General features: G+C 35.6%; 1 protein-coding gene and 1 pseudogene across 2 annotated transcripts; both read right to left on the bottom strand.

Moving 5' to 3' along the window:
• Nucleotides 1–5,503: 5,503 nt before the first annotated feature.
• On the bottom strand, nucleotides 5,504–8,188 carry LOC143621083 (benzoate carboxyl methyltransferase-like; annotated as a pseudogene). The gene is made up of 5 exons (XR_013151451.1): nucleotides 8,156–8,188; nucleotides 7,583–7,685; nucleotides 6,479–6,885; nucleotides 6,122–6,376; nucleotides 5,504–5,881 (listed from the first exon to the last, which is right to left on the bottom strand). The product of XR_013151451.1 is annotated as a benzoate carboxyl methyltransferase-like (transcript).
• Nucleotides 8,189–23,331: 15,143 nt separating this feature from the next.
• On the bottom strand, nucleotides 23,332–26,033 carry LOC143621082 (uncharacterized). Its single transcript, XM_077092608.1, has 4 exons — nucleotides 25,576–26,033; nucleotides 24,437–24,595; nucleotides 24,236–24,344; nucleotides 23,332–23,696 (listed from the first exon to the last, which is right to left on the bottom strand). The coding sequence occupies exons 1-4, from the start codon at nucleotides 25,900–25,902 to the stop codon at nucleotides 23,470–23,472; spliced, it is 822 nt and encodes a 273-aa protein (XP_076948723.1). The 5' UTR covers nucleotides 25,903–26,033; the 3' UTR covers nucleotides 23,332–23,469.
• Nucleotides 26,034–26,395: the final 362 nt, after the last annotated feature.

Below are 26,395 nucleotides of genomic sequence, written 5' to 3'. Positions count from 1 at the left end.
AAGAGTAGGGCTGTTTTTAAAAGAACCAACATACACGCATGACCGTCTCAATATGTAGCGCTCTAAGTAAAAAAGTAGAGAATGATTTAAACTGTTAATCTTGGATAAGAACAGTAAATGTCACAAATACAACTACAAACATTAGAGAATTGTTATTTTGTATATTTATGTTAAAATTGTAATAATTATTTATATAGTATGAATTCAAAATATATGTCACTATTTATGTTATTAAATTTATTTGTTTTATTTCATTTTTTATTATCATTCCAGGCACCGGGTTCTTATCTTGTTCTACTTCTACATGCTTATTCATTTTATTTCGACATGACTAAATAACAAATCAAAGAAAAAAGAAGAAGAAGCCCCTTGCTCCAAAGTTGAAGACTAAAAGGTAGGGGTGGAAACAGTTCCAGAGCCCGCAGTTGCAGCAACTTCAAGCCCGACTTTTTCCCTCTTCAAACCACGAGGCTCAAGCGATTGCAACACAGATAACGGTTTGTTCACACAGGCGGATATGGCTTCAAGATACTGAAAGTTGATAGAGTCTAGCTGCTCAAGGATAGCAACTTTAAAGTCTTCTTCCGCTTGTGGTCGATAAAGTATGGCCCTATCTATCGGCACACCTCTCTCGCAAAAACTATAACCAGCTTGAAATCCTTCTTGAATCTCAGATTTCAACAACTTGGAATGTAACTCGCCAAATTCTCCAAGGAATTCCTCACTATGAAGGAGATTATTAACAACGTGACGAAAACCCTCTTCAATTAACCATTTACGCTCCATAGAGACCTCCTTAAGTATGTTATTCAATTCCAGATTGTGGTTACGAAGGTTCTCAACAGCGTATAAAAGGGTCTCTATCTCCGATTGCCATTCCTTCTGCTTATTAGCATATTCATTTTCCAACATCTTGTCTTGAATCTTCAATTCAAAAAGCGTGTCTTTCAAAGGTGTACGACATATGTTGTGATTACGATCTCTAATAATAGTATTTGGGTAGAGTTCAGAGTCTTCGCAACGAAACCTCTTTTTCCCAGTGCCATTACTCTCTTCGACAATCGCTTTCCCTCTCTTTATATTATCGCTATCCACCAGTGCGAGGGGAAACTTCACTTGGGTTTCTTTTGACAATGCGCTTCGAAGTTTTAGTAAATCATTGTTCCATGGGGTAAGAGGTGTGTATGGATCATCCATGATATTATCTGCATAAAAACATGGTAATCATGGTTATGAACACGCCAAGTTCATACTGTATCTATTAGAGATAAAGCAATAACTTATAGTCTTGTGTTAATCTTGTGATTATTAGTTATAATTGTGCGTGGTATCATTCCGTTCCATTTATTTTTCTTATTATGTAACGTCAAACTCACACTATCAAACTCGCACACTGACGATATACAATGAATAAACTCAAAATATATAACATTCGGTTAATTGGTTAGTTAAGTATGTAGTTAAGTCGAGAATAATTAAAAATTTAAAACACAGAATGGACAAATTTTAAAAGTAATAAAAAAATGTAAAGAAAACACAAGAAAGAAAACAACATAATATCAGAGTAAATTGTTTTTTTATTGTTTTTTTTTGGCCTGTTAGGTTAACTCCATCAATTATTTTAGAGTTAGTCAAGGGCCAAAACCTTAATCAAAGGGCATGAAAATATATTTACTCTAATAACTAAGTAATGAACGTATTAATAAAATGACTCAACTAAAATATGCATATAATTATATATACAAGGCAATTATGTTCAGTCCAACAACTGGTCGGAGATGGGAAGCTAGGTTGACCCACATATCTTGGGTTCCTGCCCAGGAGGTCTCAAGTTCGATTTCTGGCTTATGTGCACACTCTGAAACATGGATAGCACCTCTGTAAGAGAATTCGAACTCAGATAAAAGTGACTTAGTTGTAAGCGGTTGGTAAGCCTTTCACAATCCTTGGCAACCAATTGCACTTAGCCATTCAAAAAACAATTACATATACAAATGAACTAAAGTCATGATGATATTTGTTTGCTTACCCTTACTTAGAACCTTCTTTCCAGTTTTAAATTTGGTACTGCGATGTTTAACTTGGTGAGCATCAGTTTCGAATTCAAGAATCGGCAGGAAGCGATGGCGGTAGCGAGGAATCAGTGATCCAACTAAGTCATGTCGCGTACAACTTTTACTCTGATCCGCCTCAGATCTTCCACCCCAAACTTTTTCACGAGTATGGAACATCCCCCCTTCGTAATTAGGAATGATATTTTCTTTGTACATAAAACGATCACCTATGTCTTCGACCCTGCCAATATTCGGGTTGCCGGTGGAATCAGATGATGTCATTTTTGTCAAGTTCATTGCAAAAGTTTTGATAAGTGTCAATAGTCTGGAAGAGAAGGAATGGTGGGGATATTTGTAACTTGTAATTAGCCCCTAGGAATGAGTCATGACTCATGACTCGTGACGTTAATGTCTTTGGCTGAGATTGCATATCACGAGGTTTTAAGAGTCTTTCGGTATGATCAATGTGGTCACATTGTCTCGTAGGAAACATGATGGGAATTTGTTGTTTGGATTAATTAATATGTACGAGATTTTATATGGAAACAATGTATTTTGAATTTCATTATAATATTTGAAGGAATTGTAGAGTTATTTGTTAGGATGGTTTATTATATATGGGCAGAGAGAATAACTTTTATTGGATTCCACAGGAATATACACACAGTGACAATGACAATGTGTCAAAAAAAAATCAAGTTGAAAGACTCTAATAGCCAATCATTTGACTTTTTTTTCAACCCAATCAAACTTTTAATAATATTAATTTAAACCAAACGACATCTGGATAATGAGTAACCGAGGAACAAGTTGCGCCGCTATTCCGTTTTGAATAGCAAAGTCTATTCTACTAAATATTTGATTTTAGTTTTCATTTTCTTTTTCAATTTAACGATAAAAGCAGCTTACAAATTCAATGAAACTACTGTATTAAAAATTGGGTTCCAATATGTAGAAACATAGATATTACATCAATATAGCAGGTAGGCGGGCAACAAGTTGCGCCGCCACCCCTTTCTGAATTGCAAACCCTAACCTGCTAAAGACATACCCCTGCCCCTTTGGAGTCGACACATTGCTATGCACAACCTGTTGGACCCTGATTAGAAAACGGATAGCTTCCGGTGCCAAGGAGCCAAATGTATCAAAAGCCAGAGGGACAAAAACATGTTGGTTCTCTTTGCAGGCTTTAGCATGTTTCTCCACCTTCTTCGTTTCAGCCCTTTTCATTGCTTGCCCAGCTACAAACCCATTATCCCTCAAACCAGCTAAGGGAGATACCCCTGTGAGGTCAACACAAGCGTGTTTTCCCCCGGCCCAACCAAAGACGAGCAAATCTGCCGGTCGTAGAGTGGATCTCCCTTCCGTGGGGTCTGTAAGGAAGTTTACGGGGGCTTCCTTTTTAGTTGATATCCCAGCTCGCCTTAAGATGTCCCAAAGAACGTCCCGCACCCAATCATGTCGGTATTTGAACCCAGGCATCTCCTTGCAATGAACCGCATGCTCTCCGAATTTATCCAGGCAGGCCTTACGGCAGATCGGACATGTTTCGTCTTCTGGGTACATTGGGACCATCAAACGGTACTTAAGAATGGCCCTATACTCGACCGCAGACATGCTTTGGCCCAAGCCATCAATCGGGATAACGGTCAGAAAATCTTGGGCATGAGGACCTTGTAAGCATTCAAAAACCGCCTTCTGTCGAGGGGACAATCCAAAAACTTCTCCCAGGCTCTGAGCGATTTTTCCAAAAAGGGCATTCGCCAAAGTTTTTTGAGGCTTTGGTGGGGCGGTGTCCATATTAGAGAAACCGCCAATGTCAAAGTCTGGGAGAGCGCCATTTAGGCGTTCCAGGGCCTGCACGTAGTCTGGGTCCAGGTCGACAGCTCCGCTATTCCTTAAGATGTGATTCTGTAGCTTCCAAGACTGAGCCCTCGACGCTACAAAAGCGTAAACCCCAACATCATGAGCCGAAAGATTAATTATTTTACTTTTACATCCTTTATCTTAGTTGCAAACAATCAAATCATTCTAGGTTGATAAAACACAACGCGGATGAACCGGTTGATGTGAGATAATTCTTATAAACAAAGAATTTTCATGTCACATCAATAGAAGATTTGTTTAAGGTGTTACAATAACTCATGCTAATCTTCTATATATGGTTACAAATAAGCTTTAAATATGGCTTTATAGTGTGATTTAGGCTTAAGGTTTTCATTTTAAACCAATCAGTGCCTTCCATCTCATTCAACCCCATGGAAATTTTTTCTATGGTGTAAATATTTTCTTATGTTTGGATTTATAACTACCCGGATCCAAACTTCTCAGGTTGACCGGTCAACTCGAGTCAAGTCACATTAATTAACAAATTAACTCTAAACTTTAAATTTTAAAAAAAAACAACTTAATTACTTACATTTAAACACATGAACATACACACAGTTGACATAAACATATAAAATTGAACATCATATGCAAAATATTCACAATCCTTTACAAACACCTTTCCTAAAAACATATAAAATTGAACATCATATATTCATTAATTATATGACAAGCAACAATAGATAAAACCCAAAATGATTTAGTATAGGATCGATTAACGCTAACGGGTTTTAGTGTATTTTACAGAGCAGAACACCAGGCGGATAGCATATAATCAAGTCTATAAACCACAACATCCATCCAGTCATTGGTTTTCTAATAGATTAATTTGTTAGTGTTACAGTTAAGAATAAAGTTGAAAACAATGCTTGTTGAAAACATTGGTTTAAATCATCTTACATTCAAGTTATTTTTATGTACTTCTAGTACTTTGTTTTCAATACACCATATTTTTTCAAAACTTTTCTTATGAACAGATAGTGTTTATTGTATTATATTATTATTTTGAGTAAACTGTGGTTTTCGTCCCTGTGGTTTGTTCAAATTTGCGATTTTAGTCCAATAGTTTCTAATTGTCTTTTTTCGTCCCTTTGGTTTCATTTTGCTTTCAGTTATATCCTAACCAACTAGCCCCGTTAAATCCACCTGGTTATGTCCATCATCTTGAGGGGCAGTTTGGTAATTGTACTCTTAAAAGAAACCCCAACTAGCCCTAATTGTACAGCCCAAAAGAGGTCTGGGAATTAGGGATTTAGGGTTGGTTGGGGTTTCTTTGGGAGTACAATTACAAAACTGCCCCTAAAGATGACGGACATAACCAGGTGAATTTAATGGGGTTAGTTGGTTAGGATATAATTGAAAGCAAAATGAAACCACAGGGACGAAAAAAGACAATTAGAAACTATTGGACTAAAATCGCAAATTTGGACAAACCACAGGGACGAAAACCGCAGTTTACTCTTAATATTTTCTAATAAAAAGTGACTCACTTCTACTCTATACTTTTAGAACATTTTAGAGAACTACATTAGGAAATACAAGTATTTGAACAAGCAAATAGTTCACTTTTTGGCTAATGACATAACAATACTAAAGAATCTTGCTCTTGCTTTGTTATTACTTAGATGTTCGGTCACACGTCTTGTATACTTCTTATATAGTTCGTCAATAATGGATTCTCCAAAATGCGAAATCAACAAGGGTTCTGTAAAAGCTCTCACCGCTCTTGTTGTGCTTTCACCGTGAATTAACTGGCTAGCCTCATCAAAATCATTCAAATTCTGGTAATCCTTGTCTTGTGGATCCCAGTTTACATGAAAGGTACTCAAGCTCTCAAGAGAAAATGATTCCTCATTTTCAATGACATTCCTAACTTCATCTTCACATGGATAATAAACAGGAACACTGAACGATTTTATATCTGATTCTCGAACGAGTCCCTGTGGTATTTGTTAAAGCATATGGGAATTAGTTGATAAAGCAAAGTGGAACATTACAAAACAGATAAACTATCACCCACGAACGATTCCATCGAAAACCTATTGGTAAAAGTGGTTCCCAACGATTTCATCAGTGATAGTTATTTGCGACTGGTTACTAATGACAACTATAGCGACATAATAAGTTAAAAGATCATAGAGAAATATTATTTTACAGTTTTGAGTTTTAATTTCTTGTACCTCTTTTACCATGTCAAGAAGTGATTGTGCAAGTAGCGCCCACAGGTAACAACCATCAGCACTAGTTGGATCAGCATCACTCCGACCAACGAGTGTTAAAACCATGCGCCCGCCACATAAAATTTCCTTGGATCGTAATTGTAAAAACTTTGTGAAGTCGGCCTTAAATTGCTTCCCATGTGCTTGTAACACATTTGGAGGATTTGTTTTTGCCATGTATATATTTAGTGTGTTACTTTCAAGGCCATCAGGTACCTATAAAACATTGCATGTGCTATAGTATATTACTTAAAAAACAACCTTTAGTTAATATATGTGTAACTAAATAAATGGCAATTAGCATATAAAGCAAAAAACCTGAGAAAGGCAATGAACACTATAAGAAGAGTGAACAAAGTGCAACTTTGGTCCGAAAACAATCTACAATAGAAAGAACCCGGAATAGCTGAAACGAAACAAGAGCCAAAATTTTCTCCCTTCTCCTTACGCTTTGTGTAAAACTCGGGTAACAATTTGAAAAGAGTATTGAAATCATTTCCAAATAGATCATTTAAGCACACTTCAAATTGCGGTGGTTTAAGATTGTTTTCTTTGCATACATCGATGACTATATCCATTATGTTAGATGCAACCAATAGTGTATTTGTACTAGAGGAGCATCCGAGGTCTGCTATCTTGAAACACTGACCGGAGAATAGATTTTGATCGGTAATACCTTTGATCGTATGCTTTAAGATGGGTAGCGCTTTTCTTACCACCGTTTCCTGGAGAAAGAGTATGAACACGTCACTTGAGACATCCTCATTAAACATGTGATTAACAGTTGACAGTGAATAATCTTGTGCTCGTAATAACATGTGATTGTTATTAGACTCTTCATTTTTCCATAGTGCCCATCAAGGCCCCCCGGTGTCTTAGTTCAAGCTTCGACACTGATGTAAATAGTTATATAGTATTTCGAATACACCTTTGTGAGGTGTTTATTTTATCTATGTGTTGACATAAAATTTATTTAAAATCGAGTCATGTCAAAATTGTATCAAAACCTTGATATAAATTTGACCAGACTCTGTTTTGAGTAAAATTTATGTCGACACGTAGATAAAAATAAACACGTCACAACATGTATTCGGAGTATCATAAAGCTATTTAAGTTAAAAGTTAAAAGCGACACGTAGATAAAAATTATGCGGGCGGTTGGATTTTTTTCGTTTGAGTATTTCATAAATCTATCAAGTCGTCCGATGGGTTTTTTCTAAATTCGAGGCGACCCGACTTGATATGGACATGTGACTTTTCCTAGTTGGTTTAAAAGTCTGGTCAGATAATGATTTTTATATAGGTGGCTCTCGGTTTTCTTATGGACATGATTTCGATGACAAATATGGGAGACAATGACCAGTCAAATGGACATTGCGGTCATTTTCCCGAATGACGCTTTGGCGTCTGAAGAGGGCTGACCTGAAGTAACGAGTTACGGGCATAGCTCAATTCTCCATCGCCCGTGTTTATGTGTAGGATATCTGCAACTTCCATCGCGTTTCCCATTATTAGTTCACAATCCCTGCTTCCAAAAATCACAAATGAATAAATCATTTATGCCTATATATCAAATGTCATTATTCGATTCCCACATCTAATATTTAGTGGGTATAAATATAGACATGACACATATAATAGACACATAATTCTATAATACCATAAAGTGTTACAAAATATCTTAATAATTTAAACTTAAAAAACATAGTGGTAACTGGTAAGAGGCTTGGATACTCAAGTTTGATTTCCACTTGTGGCACTTTGGATGGGATTTGAGTTAGGCCTTGCTATGTTGTCAGTTTAAATCACGAGCCCACCTGCAGGGTTTTAGCCCCACTGTGTGTTACGCTAGAGAGTTCTAGGCAGTATGGTTTCCTTGAGGAGGCCCAAACCAAACTTTGAATCCAGTGTGAGCTCGTTATGACAACATAGTCTGGCTAGAGTTCAGAAACGAGGCTCGTCAATAGTATATTCATCAGAGAAACGAAGTATCACCTGAAAATCGTTTGAGTTGTCGTATATTAGTCAGCTGACTTGCCTTAGTTTGTTTTGCTTTGCAGAAACTTAAATGTCTTGCAAGTCTCCACACTTTCTTCTATAATTAAATATTTAATCTTCACAACGAAGATAAGGTGGTTGACAGATAAATATCGAATGAACATAAGTTAGTTGACGGATAGAATTAATTCGGATGCCTCCACGTTAGTACCATTATCAATCTTCCATGTTGAAGTATTAACTCCTCCACGTTGTTCTTCAATTTTCAAGACACTCAAAACCATTTTCTTTATTACAGTTATTACTTTTTTGTTTTAATGGAATGGCGACTTTTTAGATTATTCCATTCCACAAATTTGGAGAGCATCGTTGTCTCAGTCTGGCAAAACAATGTTGTCTTAACCGGGTTCATGCTAGCTTAAGAGTTTGGCTTGGACGTTTCCCTAGAAAACCATATTGTCGGCTGCCACTTGACCGTCGTTGTGTCACCACAAAAACAACTTTCTAGCATAACACATGATGGGACGAAAACCCGGGTGAGCTTGGGATTCGAATTGAAAATATAATTTATGACTAACTGGTATTCTTGTGTCGGGTGGGCAGGGGAAAACACGTCTGTGTGGATCTTACAGGAGTGTCTCCTCTTGTTGGGCTCAGGGACCGTGGGTTTGTTGTAGGTCAGGTTGTGTTGAAGGCTGAATTGGGCAAAGTTGTTAAACACGAGAAAGCCTGTTTATATAATCAACATGTCTTTCTCCCATTTGCTTTTGATACATTTGGGTTCTGGTCACAGAGACTTTTTTAGTAGAGTTCAGCGTGTCGTACAGGGACCTCTTCGGCTTCTAGGTCCCAAAGTTTCGTCATTAGTAAGATTAGCTTTGCTATTCAAAAGGGAGTTCCGGCACAGCTTGTTGCCCGTTTGGCTACCACTTTACTGTAATCGTTTTGCATTTATTGACTATATCAAAACTAATAGGTAATGTTTAATTTTGACTTTTCTTTTATATGAATTATGTATTCTATTTCTTTATTTATTTGATCTCATGCGTAATCTCTCAACGTTGTCGGAAAGAGCAGTAGCAACAATTTTGTAACAAAATGTTTGTATGGAAAATGTCGGAAAACTAATCAGCGACCACTTTGCGACAATTTTTTAAAAATTTAGATAGAATACACGCGCTATAAGTTTGTGATAGTGTTATATAGTTTACCACAAAGGAAACATAATTTTGTTTTTGAATCGATTACCTTTTACAAGGAAAAAAGTAAAGTTAATAATGGATTTAAAAAAAATAACACGCAGCAATTGCGCAGGCTAAATTTAGCTAGTTAGTATTACCGTTTGTTGTTCTCGTTTATATTTAATGATCTGGTATTTTTAACTATTAACTTTTTCATCTTTAAACTTATACTAAATTTAATGTTTATTACTTAAACCAATTTCACAGTTCACCTGTCTTGTTCAGTAACTAAATTTTAATGCTTCATGTGTTTAAATAACCAATTCTTTTAAATAACCTAAAATAAGTAAACATCACTTTGGTTCTATGGCAGATTGTTAAAATGCATTATATAATTGTTGACTTTAGCTTAAAAAAATCAGAAAAAGAGCTACAAAATCTAAACACAAAAATGACAATAATAAGGTGTACTAGCCATTTTTATTTATTTACTTATTTCATTGAATAAATTATAGGGGTTTGCAAGCTTTGGTTTGGGTCAATTTTGAGCTAAAACCAAATCAAAAATCGAAATAATGGATTTTGAATTTTTGAAACAGTTCGGTTTTGGTATCTTAGTTCTCGTTTTCGGTTTGGTTTCGGTTTTTACCATTATTTGAGGTTTAAAATTTTAGCCGAAAAAAATTGGCCAAAAATAGTGAATTTAAGTGTAAATAATTTTGTTAATTATTTACTAACTGAATATTATACGTTGGCCAAAAATATTTGAGTTACTTATTAACTAAATTCTTAAATTACTTAAAACAAATTAAAAAAAATTATAGAAATTTGGTTCGGTTTGGATTTTACAAAAACATAAAACCAAACCGTCTGTTTTTGTTTCGGTTCGTTTTTCGGTATTGATTTGATTTTTCAATTTCTTGCACACTCCTACCAAATTATACATATAGCTTTACTATGTATAGTCTACATTGATGATTAGCAATTTAGCATAGAGAGACAATTTTTCTACATGTTAATAGATGGTTTTCAAATAGTATACATGGGCCCCGTGGCATTGGCAATGTTAACCCAACTGTTAATAGTTTGGGCTGTAAATGCAGTCTCATGGGCTGTATTGGGTTTAATATAAATTTCCACGGGTTAAACTGGGCAACCATTCAATTCAGAAAAAAGCAAAGCGGGTCACACTAGGCGAATTGAAACTAGGGAACGGATTAAAATGATTCAATTTAGAAAAAAAAGTTACAAGAAAAAAGGTACCCACTAAACTACACCTCGTTTAAAATAAGTTATTTTAAAACATATTAATAATACGGAGTAATAAAGTGGCCACCTCACTAGCTCATCCCACCCCACCCAACCATCGGGTTGAAATGAGTCACTTTAGGGGAAACAAAAAGCCTATCCCACCTCAGTTTAAATGAGTCGTTTTAAGAGGGAAATAAAGAAAAAGTACACATGCTAAAGGGTTGAAGTATGTCTTTTAGAAAGAAAAGTAAAAGTAAAAGTACTCAGCTCATCTCATCCTACCTCTACCCTTGTAGAAAGGGTCATTTTAGAAAAGAAGTTACCACCCCGGCCACCCCACTCCCGGGTTAAAATGAGTCTTTTCAAGAAAAAAAATAGTAACCACCCACTCTACCCACCCTGACCCATGTTAAAATGAGTGGTTTAAAAAAAAGTACCCACCTCACCCCATCTTAGGGAAAGGGTCGTTTTAAGAAAAAAGTACCCACCCACCCTGACCCGGGCTGAATTAAGGTGTTCTAGAATAGAAGTTCTTTATTTAGATCCGCGCGTTCTGACCCACGCCTGTTTTGACCTCTCCTACCACTCGACCCCACCTGCCTGTTTCGTCAAGTCTACGCATTTTGATAAATACTTTTTCCATAAACATCATTTTAGAAGTTAACGCCCACGTACGTGACTATTAAACCTTAGTTAAGTCAAGTTAACACATTCTTAATTTTAAACGCCCACATACGTGACTATTAAACCTTAACTGACTCGGGATTTGATAAAAGAATACTAAGAAATCGTCATGCAAATTAACAACAATTTAAGCGGTGTTCTTAAATAAGTATTTTGTGACTTATTTAAAGTAGAACTCTATCTTTGAAATACATAAACTGTAAACAACAATATACAATTAAATGAGAATACAAAAATATGATTTTGGGAGAACTTCAGTATGGGTCCATGTGGTTTCTTAAAATTATCAATTTTAGTCCAACAGTTTATTTTATCATTGGTCAAAAAGTCTTGACGTTGGTGGACAAGTGTACGAAGGGAAACAACTTTTGCAGCATGTACGATCTGTGTAGCCCTGTACTAGCAGGTTTGGGCTTCAATAGCTCGTATAGAGCCTAGCATAACAAAAAACCTATACGACTCCTATAGAGTCTATACGACCGTATAAAATCTTTTTGCAGAACACGTCTGAATGCACTTTCATCGATTGTTACGCGTAGCATGATGAGGGCCATGCGAGCCTATACGAGCCGTCAGACGACATTAAGTATTTCGTCACCCAACAACTTGTTTTTTTAACTAACCTCTACATCGTCAAACGACTATATCTATACAATGCCTATATTTCAAAAGCTATATTAACCCGAGAAAAATTCACATCGGTTACCGGAACGGATCGCATGACGACTTTTAGGCCGCTACCGAGAAACGCTCCTATAATTTTAAGTTATGTGTTTTTAACTTATAACCATTTCGGATGTTATCTACTAAATTTTGTGTTTTTTTATTTACAACTTTTAATTAACCAAAAATAAAAACTGACATCGTTCAACACAAACCCATGACCCAGAGCCTATAAGACTCGCATAGGTCTATACGAGATTACGAGCCGAATAGGTGAAAACTGGTGTTTGAATATTCAAGTTGGTGTATGAAGATTGCATGCCTTAATTAAATTGATCAACCATGTGATGTGATGGCTCATGGCTTTGAATGTAGAAAGACGTTAAAGAGAAGATTGTTTGGAATCAAATCCTTGTGCAGGAAGATGCTTGCAGTTGTGCAGCAGGTTTGCATAATGTTGTACCAAAATGTGTTTACCTTTAAGCTCTGCAAAAAAAAAATGACACCCATGCTCAGCTTTACCTAATTTGACTATAATATGACACAAACTGTATTTCACCTCTGTAAAAAGTCCAAGTCCAAAACATAATTTCATGGAAAACCTGCTTTTATCTAAAATTAAACTACTTTTCATCAGTTTGGGCTTGATTTATTCGATTGTTGAAAATCAAAACGTTACTCATTTTATTACAAACAAAATTAATCGATCTACTATCACACTATAGTCTGTCAAACATGAATTTGATACATGTTTTACTTTAAGCAGTGGCGAAGCTTGGACACGAGCGTCGGGGGGGCGAACTCAAAATGTATTAAAAAAATCATAAACGAGGGGGACGGCTCAAATTTTTGGCCGAAAACGGGTAAACTTAAACTACGTATAAAACTTTCGGGCGAAAAAACGGATACATTCACACTACTGCGAAAAAAATAGGAAGTTTTCAGGCGAAATCGAGTAAGTTTACACTACGTATTAAATTTTCGAGCGAAAAACGGATAAATTTACACTACAACGAAAAAAATAGGGAGGTCGGGCTCAAATTTTCGGGCGAAAATGAGTAAGTTTACACTACGTATTAAATTTTCGGGCGAAAAACGGATACATTTACACTACTGCGAAAAAAATAGGGAGGTCGGGCGAAAACGAGTAAGTTTAGACTACATATTAAATTTTCGGGCGAAAAACGGACACATTTACACTACTGCGCAAAAAAAACAGGGGGCCAGGGCCACCCCTGACCCTAACGAAACTTCGCCATTGACTTTAAGATATTTTTCACGCAAATTTAGTTTTGAATTTTTAAAGTAGATTTCACCCAAGAGCTAAATTACACACGAAAAGCAAGTGTATCTATTGAATAACAATATAATTAATGCAAGAACCGGATATCAATCCGTGGACTAGACACGGGCGGTATCTTGATAATAAACTTTATTACTTTGAAGCCGATTCAAGAAAGAGTTTGGTTTTCTAAATTAACATATGAAACTAAAACAAATAACAAGTGATCGAGGTTTCAAGAGTATTATCAATCAAGAAGTTGTCTAAATCAGGAATCCACTAATGATATGTAATGATCCGATAGCAAGAAGTGACGACAAGGCCAAACTCTGAAAATACTAAGTCCTGTTTCAAGGTCGTATTAATCTTTAAACACGACTTGGTGGTTTCTCAAAATTCCTAACTTGACAACTTAAGGAAGATTTGAAAAACATATTAATCATCTAAAGTTAATTTGAAATAGATAATTCTTTTAGTTCGTCCAAGTTATGAACCTAAGGCATGAACATGCAAGAAGGCATTTTTGGCCTACATTAATTACCAACCCACATATTTATTCATGCTTAAGAATTCATTCTAACATCAATTGATTTTTCCAAATCCAAGTGACATGTTCAAGTCTTAAACTCATTTTAGTTAACAGTTAATTACCATTCCTAGTTTCATGTTATGACCTATGAACTCAAACGCACAGTTTGCAATGGGGTGGAACAATTGGGTTCCAAAAAAAATAAACATTTTTGTTTGGAGAGCAGAGATGGATCGAATATCAACTCGGAAGGGTCTCGCATTTAGAAATGTCAAACTTGACTCAGTAGATTGCCAGCTATGCAATGATGGGACTGAAAATGCAAATCATTTACTCACCTCTTGTCAGTTTGCTAAGGGGGGAAGGGTGGTGGATTTGGTGGCATCACTCATCACACACCTCACCCAATTATATGGTGCCACATCACCAACCCAAAATCCATCACATGTGATGGTTTTTTACTAGGGGTAGTGGTGTGGTGTGATGGTGTGAGATGGTTTTTTTTAATAAATACTAAATTAAATAAAAAGAAAACAATATTACATTAACTAAAAAAAACAAGATTACATTAAATAAAGACAACTAAATTATAAAAAAAGACAAAAAAAAAACTTACGGTCCTTCCCAACCCCACTTGTCGCGTATCTCGCGTTTGCGTTGAAGTAGGAGTGATTTAAAGGGTTCCTCAAGATGTTGGTGCGGTTGTAGGAGGAAAGTTAGATCGGCGTTTTTTTGTTTTTCATTCAAATGGTTGATATACGTCTTCTCACGTTTCATTTTTAAAATATGAGTCTCTTTCCTTCGCTCCTTCGTCTCGGCCATTTCTGCCATCTTAGCCGACTTGTATTCGGCGAAGTTTTTGGCCACCGCTTCCTTTCCAAGTCTTGACGGTTCTCCACTTTTCCTGCAATTCGGCCTTGTGGGTGTGGGTATGTCTTCGTCGGGATTGTCTTCGGGTTCCTCGTTCAAGTTCATGTTTGGCATGTTGCATGATAAGCCGCCGGTAGACGTTGTGTAGTCCCCGGACTCAGAAGTTTTTGATCTTTTTTGAAGAAGATCCTTTCTTCCTTGGAGCCGTTGGTCCGTTCAAATCGACCAACAAAATCGGTTCCCACTTCGCGTGATGTCTCGCAATCTCCCACGCTTCCAAGTGGGGAAAATCCCTACATTTGTAAGCTTGGACATATTCGGCCAAAGCGTTCTTTATGATAGTCGCCTCGCTCACTCCGCTTTGTGGAGTTTGGGACTACAAAACATTTAGGAAAAATATATATATCAAATTATAAAAATAAAGTAATAGATTATAAAATAAATAAACTAAAATAGTTACCTCTTGGACGTAACAAGCATTAAATTTTGACATTTTTTTTATTCAAATCTCCCCACTTGCCAATCATTTGATCCTTGTTTCGTTCGGTTGCGCCGGGAAGTTTCGAGAAATGTTCTTTAACACGTTTCCAAAACGCTTCTTTTCTTTGTTGGTTTGAGTGTTTTTTTTATTTGGAGCAATGTAAATAAGCCTTGGTCAAGGCGACCTCCTCATCGGCCAACCAACGCCGATTACCTCTTTGATGAGGCTCCTCATCCGCGGAATTATCTTCATCCAAAGTTTGCACTTCGTAACAAAAAGCACTTGCAAATTGATGTATAACCTCGTTATCGTCAAGAAGATCGACGGACATTTGAGACGGTTGAGATCCATACATTTGAGACGGTTGAGATCCAAAAGTTTGAAAAGCATTATTTGGGTAATTTTGGGTAGAAAAAGGGGGATTAAAAGGTCGGTTTTGATACGATTGGTTTTGGGACGGTTGATAATAATGTTGTTGTTGGGAAGGTTGTTGTTGGTTTTGGGACGGATGAAAAGGTTTGGGATAATAAGGTTGTTGTTCGGAAGGTTGGTTTGTGTCGGGTTCGTCTTGTAAGCAAAATCTAGTCGGTTCGCCTAGATTTTGTCGAACCTTTGGTCGGGTTTGGGTTTTCTTTGAACCCGACCCACGTTTCTTAGAACCCTCCATTTGATATGTTAAAAATGGTGAGTGTAATAAAAGATTTTGAGTTGGATTTGTGTATGTTTTGAAGACATATTTATATAGGTTAAATAATGTTTTTTTTTTTATTTTCCAAGCATCCCCAACGGCTACATCCCCCCCCCCCCTAACGGCTCTTTTCTTGGAAATGGAACCCTCATCCCGCGTGACAACCATCACGCAACTATGGCATTTTCCGCGTGACAAGGGGGCGGCGGCGGCGTGCTAAGGGCCACCACGCGTGATGGCTTCCCCACCACGCGGTGCCCCGTCCCCCTAATGAAAGCTGGCATCTTGTTACTAATTGGTGTAAAATTCCTCCCGTTTTCGCCTTTTCGGTTCAAGACTTGCTCACAATTCATAAATCAGTCCCGCTTTGCAATAAAAAGAAGGTGTTACAAGGCATTATCATGACGGCGTGTTGGTGCATATGAAAATCGAGAAACGAAGAAAATTTTCATCAGAAAGTCTCCACGACGTCTAAAGTGATTGACGACATCAAATCTTTAGCGTTTCTTTGGATAAAAAATAGATCTTCGTTTAAAGGGCTAAATTGGAAGGATTGGTGTATTTTCTTTCTAATGGTTTTTTTTTGTTGGCCGCTAGTGTTTTGCTAGCTTGCCTTTGTTTAATGAAAGTTGTCGTTTAAAAAAAAATGACAGAATTACAAGTTTTGTCCTTTAAAAAAACCATATTACGGTTCGTGTCCTTTTTTTAGTTTCTTTGCAGGCGGTGTACTTTAAACATTTTTTTCCTGCACGTTATGTCCTTTACGCTAACTGGGTTAGAAAAACTCAGTTAAATACCATCACGTGAGGCGCATGTGAGGGCATATTGTTCTTTTCGTCTACACCTGCAAAAAGTTTATCACCACTCCCATACCTCCGGTTTCCGGCCACCTGAACCATCACCTCCGAAATTCCGGCCACCTGAACCACCACCTCCTTTTTGGCCACCTGAACCATCACCTCCGAAATTTCGGCCACCTGAACCACCACCTCCGAAATTCCGGCCACCTGAACCACCACCTCCGTAACCCTACCGTTTAAGACATCCATCAAAATTCCGGCCACAATTTTTCTGATTTGTGTTTCTCTTAATTAAACAATTTGAGAAATATATCTTCGTTTTTTATTATTATGAACTAAGACCATCTCCAAAGATGGTTTTTGTTTGGTTCAAACCAACTCAAAACCAAGTAAACCATTGGAGTGTTGGGTTCAAACCAAAAACCAAGGTTTCAAGTTTGGTTTTTCAAACCACCAAAAACCAACCATTGTGGGCCCAAGCATCACATCTTTCACCCCACATACATATACCCATATTTATATTTAAAAAATATATTTTAAGTATACAAATATACATATTTTCTTATATTTATTTCAAAAATTATGTATTTTTTGTTTGTCTATTTTTTACGTAACGGCTAGTTTAACGGTAATATTTTTAACGCCTAGTTTTTTAACGATTTTATTATCTAATTTACAACGGCTTAGTTCGAATAAAAATAAAAACCTTACAAGAATTCCTAGAAAAAAAAACGTTACAAGAAGTCTTAGAAAAAAACGTTACAATAAATCCTAGAAAAAGGTTACAAGAAATCCTAGACATTTCAAAATGTCCTAGAAAAAAAATGTTATAAGAAGTCCTAGCAAAAAAACGTACATGGAACAGTTCAAAGATTTACGTAGCAATGTAGCTCACTATGCATTTCGGAATGATTTAATGGAACATTTGTAGACGGTTAGGAATAACAATGATAATTCATAGGATTTTATTATTAGGCAAAAGTTTTAATATATCTCTCCTTTATTTTGTTAGAGTAATTGTCATTTTTAAATTACGTATATATATATTTTTTATCTATTTGTGATATTTTAGTTAATCTATTTTTTACTATATTTTAATTATATTGCTATTTATTTAAATAAAAATTATAAAAATAAAATATTTTATAGTATTGTGAGATTTTTATTTAAAATAAATGTAAAAGTAATTTATGATGTGAAAATGTAAAGATGGCCTGAGAATGTTTATTGTTGAAGTAAAAAATGTGGTTTTTAAGAAAGTTGATGTGTCATTGATGTGGCTGGTTTGAATCAAAAACTGTTAGAGATGGTCTACGTGGTTTCATATATTTGAATCAAATGTATGAGGTGTAATAATAACTATTTATAACTTAAAACAAAATTACAACATAATATTATGAAGGAACTCTATTAATATATTTTTAAATCACTCATACATAACCACCGTCCCTCTATGTATCTATAACCCTACTTTGGTTAAACATCTTAATTGTCTAGAAATCACTTAACTAACTAAACTAACTTATGAATGGTTTTCCGATAGCGCGGGATTTGAAACATCGTTGGCCCACTTCTATTCCACCGTTTGGGACCAGGAGGATACTCCACACTGTTGTGCATATGTGGGAGCACATATAATGACGATTTTATATCGTCAAATCGGCTACGAAAAGATAGAAATGTCTCCTCAAGATCTAGTAGACAACAGGATTGACTCAATGCGCCTACTAGGAGTTCATCTTAGGGAAAGAGGCATATATGCTTTAACAGATCAACCATTCATAAGGATGCCAGATATGACCCCAAGAGAAATATCAGGAGAACGTTTTTATATTGGTGGCACTAGACGATATGAAAACCCTGAACACTATGCACGAGTTCTTATAGAAAACTTCACTCGAAATCGTGAAGTCATATACCCGGTTTATGGTAGTTGTAGTATGAGAGGTTTAACTAGGGCTATTGCAAGATTAACAACAAAAACAACACCCTTTGACAGAGAAATCATACCTAAAAAACAAAGAACCAGTTCCCATGCCCTTTTAATAATAGGCATATATGTTATATCCACAGACCCATTAAAAATAAGTGTACTATTGAAAAATTCACACGGATACGACTGGGGTATGGGTGGATATGCGTGGGTCACTCCTAGGGTCTTTCACGCTATTGGTGTACCTTACATGCAAGATGCTGGTGGTGTACGTCCCTATGCGGAGATTGCTCAAGAACCAGGTCCATTGGCTATTCTTTGTTTGTGCTATTATGATATATGATTTTTATTATGTTATCATGTTCTTAATGCTCCAATTTAACTATGACAGTATATGCCATTGAACAACATCAAGATGCGGAACAAAAGACAATAGAATTCGAGTCTCATGTCTTTTCTGATTTCCCCAGGTGTGTAAATTTGGTTTCTCTTTTATATTGTTTTCGTGAAACATGTTGTGGTTTATTCAACATAATACATAAACAAACATCGTTACCGTAATTTAGTGATTGATATTTTTTTATGCTGTTTTCGTTAAATACTATTGTTCACATTATCTTTTAACTTATATTTGCTGATTTTATATTATTTTAGGACACAACTTGAGGATATTTTGGAAAATTTGAAAGAGAAGCCAGATTTTGGAACACTACTGATGGTAGCCAGATTTTAAATACTAGTGTCTTTATTATTATTATTGTTATTATTATTATTATTATTTCATGACGCCTGATAGACTTTTTCGTGTATTGAAATTATGTGCCAGGCGTTGCGTTACAACAGACAATAGAATTCGAAGAGGAGTTAGCAGATAGATTTGGTGGCAGTGGTAGTAGCAGAACTGTGACGGGTGGCTTTGAGGAAACAAATAGAACCGAAAATAATAGTCCAACTGTACTATACATCCGTAAGAAGTACGAGAAAAAGCTTGCTGCACATCAGGAAACCAGGATGATGTAAAGCGCCTCATTTCTTATTTCTATTAAATTTTTGTTTACAAATTTCTGAAATTTTTATGCTGTCAGGATAAAGAGTTAGGTTGTGACATTCGTCATTTTCGGTTCCATTTGTATTTGTTTCTGTAATGTAAACCCGACCCGTTTTGGTTTTCGGATCGTTAGATATTAATAAAACAAAGAATTTGATGTTATAAAATGTTTCATACTTGTCGTTTCGTTCCAAAGTCTTTAACGGTGTTTAAAATGCTTATTTTGTGCTCAAAACGACCTCAAACGAACTACGTGGACAAAAATTGCCATAAAACAAAGTTTGGCCGAAAACCCCACCTCACGTGGCGCGTAGGGCTGGCCTCGGCCCGCTGTGCAGCAGCCAACGGTGCAGCTCAACAATAAACAAAACAGTTTTTTTAATGTTTTCGGTTCGTTTAAGCTCGCTTAAGGCCGGAACTCGTGTTTTAACCATCCAAACCGACCAAGACTCAATCCATAACTATTCTAGAACCCTCCAAACTTGATATTATCTCCGGGTGTATTTTATTTAACTTAAAACACATTCTAACTTATTTTAAAATAAAGAATAAAAGTGTACCGGTTACCTAATCCTTCCCCTTAAATACCCCCTCATCTCAGCCATTTTTCCCTGCCCATTTTCACCATTCTCTCCCAAATTGTTTGAACTTGCAAGTTGTTCTAGCTAGTTTTGCTTAAGTTCGACTTTAAAAGTCGACGGGCTCGAATCTTGCATTTTAATCCATTTCGAGTATATGTTTTTGTTACTTTCAGTTATAAGTTCATTTATGTTAAGAAAACCATTTTCATCTTTGTTTAAGGTTTTTGGACCTTCAAACACTTATTTTTGCATTTTAGGCCCGTTTGGGTCGTTTTCGAGAAGTTTATTCGCTTAACTTTCTTGTTTGAGTTTAGATCGGGAAACCTTACTTTCTTATTAGTTCTATAGTTTTGGACATGTGATAACCATCCTCGGTCTCATACCGAGTCAAGGACCGAATCAAAACCGAACACTCGTTTATACACTTTTATTAACTTTTGAACAACCATGTTGCATGGAAACATTCTAGATCCGAGTTTTCATTTATATTTTAGTTCTATGGTGTTGGACATGTGGTAACCATCCTCGGTCTCATACCAAGTCAAGGACCGAACCAAACCGAACACTCGTTTGAGCACTTTATTTAACTTTTAAACAAATATATTGTATGAAACACTTTAGATCTGAGTTTTTCTTTATATTTTAGCTATTATATGGTTGATATTGAAGTCTAGAATAAATCTTGGCTTGAACCCAAGTTTCGGATAAAAACCAAGTGAAACCGAACACTTGTTTTAACAAGTTAGTCAATGTTCAAACCACCAAAAGTTCAACCTATCTTTTTAGTTATGTTTTAATTATATTTATCATATTACTTAAGCTTTTGAAAGTGTTGGAACAAATCTTGGCTTAAACCAAGTTTCAGGTAAAAACCGAGTGAAAGTCGAACTATTCGTCTTAACGAGCTAGTCACCGTTCAAACCACCAAAAATCTTTCCAAACATTTTTAACTCATTTTGAACTTTATATTATTTATATTTCTAAGATTATGGTATGTCGGAACCAAACTTGGTTTTATACCGAGATCGGGCCGATTTACACTCGCCTAAACCACCCGAGTTTGGGACTTTAATTATTAAAATCCTTAAAATTGTTTTAAGTTACTGATTTTATTGAAGTCATTCATAAATTTAAATGTTTTGACGCTCTATGTAAATTGTTCAACAAAAGTAGTACGCTACTGATTTTGATGTCTAGCAATTACCTTACATGATCAACTACCACCACTGGTCCATTGGCTACTTACCTAAGAAAAGTGTATTGCGAAAACAAGCACCTAGTGTTTTAGCGCATTGAGTTGTAACCAAAAGATTATAAGTATTGAAGAGTTGTGCGCCATACGTCTCTGCCACCGAGTCAACTGGGGACAGAATAACCTGTACATAAATATATGCAAAAATAGAATTTCAAATGCAGATAAAAACCTTTCAAATGTTTTTTGTAGGCTGCGATTTGAAATGTGCCACTAAACTCAAGTTAAACTTGTTTGATCGACTAGAATGATTGTGTCAAAACCATACTTGGTCATGTATTGTTCAAAGACAAGGTATATTTGATGGACTGAAACTTATTAATAAACCGAAAATATTGACTTGTAATTTTAACAAATTTATTATGTTATATATACTTCTATCATGTTGGAGCATCTGAAGACCCTGTGTGTTCTGCCTTCGCAATACCCTCCCTAGGTAACTCATGAAGATCACTAGAGCTGCCACCATCGCGTTGAGGTGGAGTTGAAGTGTCTCACTATCAATGAATGGAAGGCGTATTGTCATACCAATGATTGCATGGACCGTGTGGAAGTTTGCATCATTGGATCAAAGTTATATGGTGAAAACTACTAAATTTTTAAAATTACCCATGACGAGTTTACATATTATGAAAATCATCTAATAGATGTGTCTTAACGGTAAAAAAAAGAAAATGTACCTTTTGTACATGTTGAATCGTTACTCTTAATAAAGCCATGGGTGTAATCGAGCCAAGTTAAGTAAACACATTATTAAACTTAAGATCAACTTTATTATATATGTTAAACGAGCCTTAAGTTCCAATTTGAGCTCAATATTGATTTTTAACAATTTGATAAATTTCAAAATTTTCTAAAGTTCAAAATTAGTTAAAACATTTCAGAAGCAGCGGAGGAAACGAATATTAGCATAATCGACATGGATCCTTATGTCCACCATCACAGGTAGACTGCATTATTTTTAATCTTCTTGAACCAATATAGGCTCGTTTAAACTTGCAAGCCAGCTCCAGCTCCATAGGTGAAGCTTAAGCTAGGACTCGTTTAGAATAATTATTAAATTCAAACATATACATTATACATGAATCATTACAAAATCAGTATCGCACATTTCTAAAACTTTGTGCATTTTAAAATGTAAAATTAACATTTATATAAATGTTATAACTCGAGTTTAAGTATAAGATGATTGAATATCAATTAGCTATATAGTTGTTTCAGGTCAACGGGCATGGCATTGTACGGTATTTTTGTGGCTATCATGGGAATATTGGTTGGAACGGTTGGACAGATGACTAAATCAACCGAAGAAAACAAGAAACTCATGGGAATTTGCTTAATAATATTGGTCATGAATTTTACAGCAGCATTATCGGTGTTCTCTCAAACAAATGATATACAACACAAAGATTGGAAAACCGTCGTTATCAAAGTCATATTTATATTTACATGAATACTTTCTCTGTATTTAACTTTTTACTTGCTTTTACCAGAATGGTTTCCTTGGTCCGTTTTTATCATCATATGCATCATTGTGACCGTAATAGAAGGTCGTAACAACATGAAGGTCATAATAACATGGCCTTATAAGAAGTTTGTTTTTGCCATCAAGTACGTGATTGTAAAGTTTTCGGTGTTATTTTTGAGAGACCAGTTGGCAACTGCTTCCGCGGTCTAAATCAATAATGTTAATAGCATATTGGTGTGTAGGTGTAGCATCCCAAATTTCTGTATATTTTAACTTCATATGATAGTGATAAATTTCATTTTGTTGTGTTAAGTTACAAAAATATAGTTGCTAAGACCATTTTGATACTTTTTCCCTAAGTATTGATCATCAGATTCCGTTACATTTAGTACCAGTTTTGAAACGAATCTAAATGAATGTTTTCTAAAATGACCAGTTTTGACCCGAACACAGTTTGACTCGTTAACTTACATGATTCACTCTTTATTAGATTTGACTCAAAATACATTTGTCATCAATCTGAATCACCAACACAACAATATTCACTAAATTACACCAAACCAAAAACTGGTAAACCTTTTTTGTTGAAACATGATCGGTTTAAGATGCTTGCAATTCGGGTTCCTTGACGATCTCATCAGCTTCTGGGATACTAGGCCTGGTAACAATACCAGTATCTCCTTGATTTAAACACACCTTGAATTCTCCGGCTGTAAATAATTCATCTTCTTGAATTGTTCTTTGTAGTATCGAATACGCACAATATTTTACCTCGTATGCATTCAAGTGTTGTGCGTATGCAGTGACCGAAACATCTACACCTTCACCTGCATCAAGTAAGTTAAAATAAAAAACATATTTAACACTCGTTTTATTCTCAATCTTTCACTTGAGAATTGTCTTAGGAACTATACTATACTCTTACCGCTTTTTTAGCGCTAAACAATATATTATTTTAACATTTTTAATTATTATTTTATTTCATATAATACAACGCTATTATCACTATCTTTATGTATCTACTAATAACCATGACTATTGTTACTATTATTACTACTACCTATTTATTTATTTATTGTATTTATTTGTTTATTCTCTACCGGCTAGAGGCATATTGTTTGAACTTTGTGTCTCTTTTATTTGGTTTTATACATATGTTTTTGTGGGCCGGGGTATCTCTGGAAGTAACTTTTTTATTTTTCAGGATAGAGGTACGATTTGCCTACATTTCACCCTCCCCAAATCCTGCTAATAACTTTGTTATCGGTGGGATTTTTATTGGGTATGTTTGTTTTTGTTTTCACTTGAGAATATTCTTGTTTTATTCATTCGATGATCCTACGAAATTGGAAAACGAAGGTTATACCGTGGGTAACAAGCAACAAGTTTTCGGTAGGGTACTTATCAGCAAGGATCTTGATGATGTTCTTGTACCTCTCTCTAGCATCCTCAGTTGACTCTTCCCATATGGGCAGCTGATAAAGTTAATCATAACATTAATATTTATCTAATTACATTACTTCATGATTGAAAGTAATTAAAGGTTTGTGATCTTATATGTTATAACCTCTTCGTAAACTCGTTCTACGGTTGTATCAACCATCCCTTCGGGTAAAACTGCTTCACATTTTGATATACTTAAAGCAAAGTCTCCATCTTTAGGGGCGTTTGCAGCCCGAATGGCTCGCTTGTTCAACATTTCACATAGTCCATAATCAACAGATACCTGTCACGCATCAATGAACTTAAAAGAATTAAAAAAAATTGCATTGATGAATAATGTTTTCTGTTTATTTACATATTGGAAACTGAACGAATGATACAACATTAATAACTATCCTTACATTCAAAATTACATAAAATAGTAACCTAGGACATATTTAAATTTGAATTATCATAACACTTATCTAAAATTCAGGTTTATTTTATTTTTATTTGGTCAAATTTATGAATATAAATATATGAAAAGTAATTACATCGAAACAGAAGGCAAGGATGCAACAAGTTACGCTGCTACACCCTTTTGAATTATAATATTATTTCATATATAGGGAAATTATAAAACATTTGTAATCTCTACCACCGTTCTTGACTACCGCTAGCATTGATCGCCCAATGGCAGTCACGCCTTTAGTAGGTTGGACTGTGTTCTCACATATTAAAATTTAAAATTGACATGTGACATCTTCCTATTTTCCTAATGTGTCACGTAGGTAGCGAAACCACACAAATATCTTCACGTGGCCGTCATTCTCACACTAAAAGTTAGGGTTGTTTGTGAACAGAGTCGAATCAAATGTGGGCTTACTCATATAGCTTAGTTTGGTTTGAAACAGAGCTAAACCGAACGGTTTAAATTTAAAGAAACAAGCATTATGTGTATGTTTAAATTTGGTCTGATTTAAAACCGAACAGCCTGGTTTTGTACAAAGTTTTTACATTTTAAATTTCTAAAACTCCAAAATAACACATGGCATCTCCCTGGTGTGTCCACGTGGGCGGCGAAACCTCACAAATATATATCTTCACACTAAAAGTATATTCTTACTTTTTGGAAGTTGAAAAATAAAAAGTTTATATTGAGATAGTTGAATTTACATATGTAAATTTATAAAATTTCAACTACTAGAATAAACTTTGCTAGGCTAACATAATCTATTAAGCAATGATATGAATTATGAAACTTTAAGTAAAATAAACAGTAACCTTAATTTTAGAAGTATCAATGGAGACACAATCTTCAGAACTCATACAATCCGTCACACCATCATCAACCGCGCACAACGCATGAATAACTTCCGACGCAGTCTGAAGACACCTAAGAAACGGTGACACAAACACACGATGTATCGGAAAACCTAGACTCTTATTAAACTTCTTACCCGTACCAAACGCCCTAACCTTTCCCTCAAACACCAATGGTGGGTCCCACGGTCTAGCCACCTTTTCGGTCCATTGCGGATCAAAGTTATCAAGCCGGTCACCGTGGCGCATCACCACCACGTTTTGATAATTATGTTGAATGGAACCCATGGTTGGTAATTGGTTGATGGTATATACAAGAATATATTATAATGTTGGATTTTATAAGTGAATATATGGCATTGTTCACGTAGCTTCGTTGTAGTTTCTACTGAGGTAACGTGAAAGAACTTAATTGGTAATGACAAGTGGGGTTGTATGCTTGGTTTGTACTTATGTTGTTAAGTGTTTGTGCGTGTTGTGTACTTCAGTTGATGGATTTTGAAATCTAGTGATCTTTTTCCATGACCTAACCTAGGGTGGGTCTATGGAGTGTTCAACACTCTACTTTTTAAGTCAACTTATTTAAGTTAAATTATTATATATAATAATTAAGAAGTTTTTTTACGTCGACAAACTTTTTATTTGTTTTTATTCTGTTTTATATTTTTCAAATTCGTGTCGGTTCGTTACCGGAAAATGCGTGGTTTTTTATCGTTGATACCGTCAAATGATTCCGGTCAAATTCGCGTCAGCTCGCGGTCTCAACCCAATATTTTTTTCC

Source organism: Bidens hawaiensis, unplaced genomic scaffold (genome assembly GCF_021521415.1).
Source record: "Bidens hawaiensis isolate Kalapana, Puna unplaced genomic scaffold, B.hawaiensis_p1.1 tig00002772_1, whole genome shotgun sequence".
NCBI lineage: Eukaryota > Viridiplantae > Streptophyta > Magnoliopsida > Asterales > Asteraceae > Bidens > Bidens hawaiensis.
Note: the sequence above shows the minus strand (reverse complement) of the source record. Positions and strands in the feature narration are given on the sequence as shown.

Coding starts and splice junctions, on each gene's coding strand:
- LOC143621082 (XM_077092608.1), bottom strand. CDS start 25,902: ATGGGTTCCATTCAACATAATTATCAAAACGTGGTGGTGATGCGCCAC. Junction 24,596..25,575: donor TTGATACTTCTAAAATTAAG/GTTACTGTTTAT, acceptor GATGCGTGACAG/GTATCTGTTGATTATGGACT. Junction 23,697..24,235: donor CTTGTTGCTTGTTACCCACG/GTATAACCTTCG, acceptor TACTTGATGCAG/GTGAAGGTGTAGATGTTTCG.